Consider the following 6,312-nt stretch of genomic DNA (forward strand, 5'->3'; position numbering starts at 1 on the left):
TAGTTTTTATCTAATTTGTCCCACTGGCTCATTAGAACACCTAGGCAACTTCCAGGCATCATACTTATAAAAGAGCATAGGACTGGGACTTTACAGAAGATGCCCAGCTTAAGTGGCACCAGTGACTTAAAAACATTTTTTTTCACAGTAGACGGCAATGACTTAATGCTGAATCAAAGGAAACAGTCAAACTCCAATCCAATTTGATTTGCAACTTGGAATAAAAGCAACATGTCTTGATTTAAATGTCAGGCCCACTGCTGAGTGATGATTTAATAACTTTTATGAGAGATTCTGTCACAGCAAATTCAACACTAGAATAGAGTGACTCGGAAAGGGTGTTAAAAGTGAGGCAGAAGCACACAAAATGGAACAGACTTAGCTCAGTGCTCATCCAGAAACTTTGCATAAAGCTCATTTGCACTTAAGAGCCTATTCTCTTCCCCTATCCTGCTACCCAATCTTTCTCTTAGCAGACACTCATGTACGGATGTGGAGAAAACCACTAGGTGTGAGGTCAATTCGCTGCAGTTATTTTTCCGAGGACACAGGCACTAGAAGCACAGAGATTCAGAGGCAGCACATTCCATTCAAGGGCAAGGAACAGTAAATATCACTGTTTCTCAAGAGATTTCTAAGAACTGATCTGATTCTAGTATCCCATTTTTAGGGAGATACTTACTTACTTTTACCCATCTTAATAGGGGGTTAGACACAGTGTATTTAACAGGTTTCTTTTTCACCTAATTCTACAGTTTCCAAGCTTTAAGGAAATTGCTATTTTTCCCTCAAAACATTTAGAAATTTTTTAATGTGAGGGTTTCTCAGTTTTCCTTCTTGGGCAATTACTTCCTAAGCAAGAGCCAAGCATAAGTCTTCAGAACTGAGATCATCCCATTTTATTGGGCTAATACTTTAGTTATGAACATTTAATCTTGTTGGGCTGATCCTTCAGGTATCAAGATGTATTTTGAAGAGAATTTAAATTCTAAACATCTGCTCTTCTCCTAGGTGAGGATTTTTCAGTCTTGATAACACTGATATTTTGGCTAAACCATTTTTTTTGTCATAGGAAATTGTCCTATGTTCTATGTTAGAGGGAAAGTCCTGGTTCAATGGTGAGTGACTGAAGAAATCAAAATCATGTTGACTTTTAGCCTACACACACACACACACACACCAAGAGGTAGGGGAGCTAGGGCCCAGTCAAATGACATTAGATCACAGTAATTTATATCTCCTTATTTTTTCTCCTTGTGAAATGAAAAGGCATGATGCTGAGCTTAAATTCAGCCTGCCCTTGATATCTTGTCTCAGAGACTTTTAAGATGGCCAAGTCATTGGTCTTTCTCGAGGATGCTTTTATCAGTTGGTAGGTTGACTGGCAGAGATGATCAAAGTGGAACAGTAGTTCTAAATGTTTTGTTTGTTTTCCTTTTGCAATATCGGATATACATCTCCCCTGTTCCCTCAAGCAGGATATGTGGTATGATGAGGGTGTGGGAACAAAGATCTATTTCTGTTCCTTTTAACATCCTGGACAGGAGCAGATGGCTGGGACTCGGTGCTATTCAGTGGCTTAACAAGACTGTTTGAGAGAGGAAATTCAAGAGTATACTTGGGATGGCAATAGCAGCACCTTGACATTGGCTGACCACCCAGTAGTAACTAGTTCTTTGTTTTGAAAAGTTTACCAAGTCCTTTCTTGATATATCTTTACCAAGTAGAGCTGAAGGGCACACTATACATACGTTATTTTCATTTAAAGAAGCAAGTCTTTTCCTGACCCCAGAGTGCATGTGCCTAATAAAAATATCCCTGCTGTTGTAATGAGGAGACAACCTGACAGGGAAGTGAAGAAACAGAATGGAAATTCTGAGGGGCATGAAGTTACTTAGCAATTAGCACACCTCAGGGATGGCTCCATCTCAGAGATGGCTCCTAACTATTCTACAATGCTAGTGCATTTAAATTGGAGAAGCTAGAGGAGTGGTTCACAGGAGTATGTTGTAAATTGATTTAGCTGTCTCCACTTTAGAGCTGATCAATAGAGTTGATCAAGTCATAAGATGTAACTTTGTGAGAGATTCAGAGTAAGGCTAAGAAAACCATAGGGAAGCACAATATGAGACTGAGTATTAGAGATGTGGCCAAAATCCTGCTTCTGCCTTTCTGCATTTGAGACATTTCATATGCCTCATATTTATTTCTAAGCCTTATATTCCAGTTGGAATGGTTAGGATAATATAATATAATATAATATCATGTATATATATATATATGTATATATATGCACATGCACACACACACACACACACACATACACACACATATATATATATATACACACACACACATATACATTCTTTCTAATGATCACCGAAGAATGTTTGCTTTGCTAATTTCAAAGAATTTGCTTTGAATGTGTGCATGAATTGAGGAAAACATCTCTCTCATATTTATGGAGAAATAAGATAAGGAATGACATAGAAATATTGGCTGATGACTTCAAAATAGACTACAATGTACTCTCCCCATATGCCACCATCTTTTTCAGGTTGAAGCCACTTTGGGGATAGGTACACTCCTTCATCTAAGGAGGCATTTCTAGCAAAACTATGCCTTTGCAAGACAGGGATCATTGAGAAGGGTGGTGGTTGATGTGGACAAATAATAACAAAGTATAATGATATAGATGATTGAAAAAAATCATAAAGTCGATTGTCTTGTATATGAATGTCTTGGTTATTAGGTAACCTATAAAAGAAAGCATGTAATATATGGGGTCATGATTCTAGAGGGTTAGAGTCCATGACCATTACAGTGAGAAGTATGGCTATAGGCAGGCAGGCATGGTGCTAGAGCAATAGCTGAGACCTTACATCTGATCCACAGGTATGACACAGGCAGGGACTTAACTGGGGATGACACTGGCTTTTGTAACCTCAAAGTCCACCATCTAGTGACACTCACATCCTCCATTAAGGCCACACCTCTTAATCTTTCCCGAATAGTTTCACCAACTACAGACTGAACATTTAAATACATGAGCATATAAGAGCCATGTTATTCAAACCATATAGCTAATTAAAAAAAAACAGTTTTAAAAGTATTTTTTTAAATCCACACTTTTATCTCTTTGATAGCATTGGTAATCTAGTTTTCCTCATTATTTTGGGCTGGGGCCACAGAAGTTTATTAAAAGTTTTATGATTGCCTAGGAATATTGACAAAGTACTATTCCTTAGAATGACTGCTATTTTGCACCTGTCAAGACAGGAGATAAGGGAATGGCTATTCAAGCTCAAAAGGAAGGAAAGATGATAGTATGACAGCCTCCTGTGAGGGAATTTGACTTAGGTAGCTTAGAGAAAGTTCATGGAGGTAATTAATGAAATCTTATAAGCTATAGCACATTGACCAAACAGAGTATGATGGGAAATTTAATATATATATATATATATATATATATATATATATATATATGAAGGAAACATTTAGTCAGAGGAGACACAATGTGCATAGGCTTTAGAGTAAAAGGGTTTAAGGTTAGACACTTAAAACATCAATAGAATATTACTTTGGATTTTCAATGTCATTGAAAATTTAGATGAGAGTATTTTGTGTTGGTGTCTGCAAGTTCAAGTGCATCCAGCTTCAAAATGTGGTTAGAGAAGATCTGACATTTTGAAATTGTACTCACTATGGTATTAAAAAACTAGAAGCCTCATCAAAAAAGTATCAAAGACATCATTTACTGGGAAGGGAGGAACGGGAAGATCAAAACTATGTGAAATGTAAAGTTACCTCTCAACATTTTCTCCAGCAGAAGAAGCCATATATGGGATGCTCAGGTGGATTCAGGGTTCTCTACTTGGCTGGGATGACTTGGGCCTATGGCAATGAAGCAAGGAAAGCTTCCATTAGGTGGCATGTCCTGAAGAGTATTCTTTGTAATATAAGAATCAATGAACAAGAAGACAGAAGTTGGTATTTTTTACAGGAGAGAAAGCATGAGCAATGAGTTGTGAGTGTAAGGACAATTGAGGTGGGAAATTGAGTGAGTGAAAAAGTATCGTTACTTGAACCTGTCTTAAACTCATTCCATGACACATTAGTTAGTCAATTTAAATAGAAACTTAAGTCACACTAGCTTTCTGCAGACTTTATGTAGGGTAGAGAAGTATCACTGCCTATTTCTCATCCCAGGACCTCTCTACAGATTTGTATAATTAGGCATCTACCAACATTTCCAGAGCCTATGTGCTCAAGCATTTCATTATAGCAGTTAGACACTTTAATAACTCATTAAGTAACAGCTCTTTCTCTGGCCATTAATGTTTCCTTAAAGATTTTTTCTAAAAGCATTGGTCTGTCAAAGAAGGTGACCTACTTTTATAAAATGGTACCAGGTGAGGTGAATGTGTTTGAGCATGTGACATTTTTTTCCTACCATTCAAATGGAAGCTACTCTCTTATAAACTTACCTTTGATGCCAATATATACTTTCTAATAAGTATTAAATGCTTAGGGTAAAATGGAGACATCATAAGAAAAAAGGAACTGGCTTTTTTTCTGTCTCATCCCCTGATGTTTTAGAACAAGGATCTCTTAGAGAAGCACACGAATGGTAGTATAGCTCTTTGGTTAAAAGTGTAGTGCTTGTGAACAATAGTTAAGCATGGTCTATAGTCCAACACTAGCGCTTTCTAGCTGTGTGAGCATTCCCAGCCTGTGCCTTGTCTGCTGCATCATTTATAAGAAAAAAGTATCTTGTTCATGAAGTTGCTGTCAAGATCAATGTGGTGTATGTATAAAGAACTTAATATAATATTTGATACACTATTAGCTTTCTCCTGTTGTCATTGTAATTACTGTTGCAGCAATGTCACCACTGCACCAGTCTTAGGTTCCTACTCTAACTGTAAATATACTTTTATAAGGTCTTGCTAAGGCACGGGAGAGCGAAGAACTAAGGAGGAATTAGAAAACTCAGCTTACATCACTATTTTGTGTCCTTATGTTAACCATCTTATGCCAAAGCAAATGTATCAGAGGTATACTATTTTATAAGGGAAAAATCTCATGAGGCCATATTCCTAGACAAAGAACTATAGGTAACTAAGGGATGTTGAGAGTAGGGGAGAAATAGTCTTCCCCCATGGAGGAATCCCCTAATTGTCTATCCAGTTCCAAGTGGTCAGTTATGAAATCATACGCGCGCGCGCACACGCGCGCACACACACACACACACACACACACACACACACACACACAATCACTAGAAAGTAGGGGAAAAGAGGCCAGGAAGTAGGGCTTGGGAAAAAAAGAACGATATTAGATGGAAATTACATCTTAATTAAAAATATACTTTCAGAGATTACAGTTTATTACCTGAAGATATATGAGAACATAAACCAACATTTATGCTTCTATCTTTGTTTTCACAGGAACCTGTAGACTTGGCTGGGCCTATTACTGTGCTGGGGGTGGAGCTGCTGCAGCCATGTTGATCTGCACCTGGCTCTCTTGCTTTGCTGGAAGAAATCCCAAGCCAGTTATGTTGGTGGAGAACATCATGAGGAATACCAATTCTTATGCCATGGAGCTTGATCACTGCCTCAAACCTTAAGCTTTGAAAGATTTACTAAAGAGGGAAAAGAAACCTGAACAGATGTACTAAGTAAGCCAAGGCAGCCATCTACTAGTCATATACCCTAATGCTTGCATGCTCCTTAAACACGTGTCACTCATTTTCATGTTTGCCCAAAACTCTAAGTTCATGGCTATTTAGATAATTTTTCAGCACAATGATTCAAACATTCACGGGAATGAAGTTTCTACTGGTCACCCAAGTCACACTGAGTACCTTTATGCAAAGTAAGATTCTTACTTGAAAAGATACCGAATAACCAAGAAACTCCTCAGAGTTCTATAACACATACTTCCCACTTACTTTAAAACATAGATTCTGTTCAGGAGCAGTAGTACTCAAGGGGCACTGGAAGACAGACTAAGCTATTTTGCACCCATTCATTTGCATGGCTCTCCCCCTAATATTTATTGCTCCTCACAAGCACATCTCAAGAATTACTATTTGAAACATTTGTGAATTTCTCAAGCCTATACTTCATTTCTTTTTTTTTTTCCTTATGCACGAGAAAGCATGGTAGAAAGGTAACTTTCAGTGGGGAAAACACTAATCATGTTCACGTGCATCTAATATGGGGCAGCTTTCACATTATGCTTTAGAATATTCATAGGAGTTAATTTTCTACTCTTGCTGGGTGACTGGTATCAAAATATAGTGGC

The 6,312-nt window shown here is 37.7% G+C and overlaps 1 protein-coding gene across 1 annotated transcript in view; it reads left to right on the plus strand.

Annotated features, from left to right (window-relative positions):
* The window catches only part of Lhfpl1 (LHFPL tetraspan subfamily member 1), a 39,571-nt gene extending 33,905 nt beyond the window's left edge, over positions 1–5,666 (plus strand). The window contains exon 3 of the mRNA XM_021153962.2: positions 5,451–5,666. Coding sequence (XP_021009621.1) covers positions 5,451–5,632 — 182 coding nt within the window. The 3' untranslated portion in view covers positions 5,633–5,666. The remainder of the gene's footprint in view (positions 1–5,450) is intronic.
* The last annotated feature ends 646 nt before the right edge of the window (positions 5,667–6,312 follow it).

Source organism: Mus caroli, unplaced genomic scaffold (genome assembly GCF_978045245.1).
Source record: "Mus caroli unplaced genomic scaffold, Mus_caroli_1 scaffold_5, whole genome shotgun sequence".
NCBI classification, from domain to species: Eukaryota; Metazoa; Chordata; class Mammalia; order Rodentia; family Muridae; genus Mus; species Mus caroli.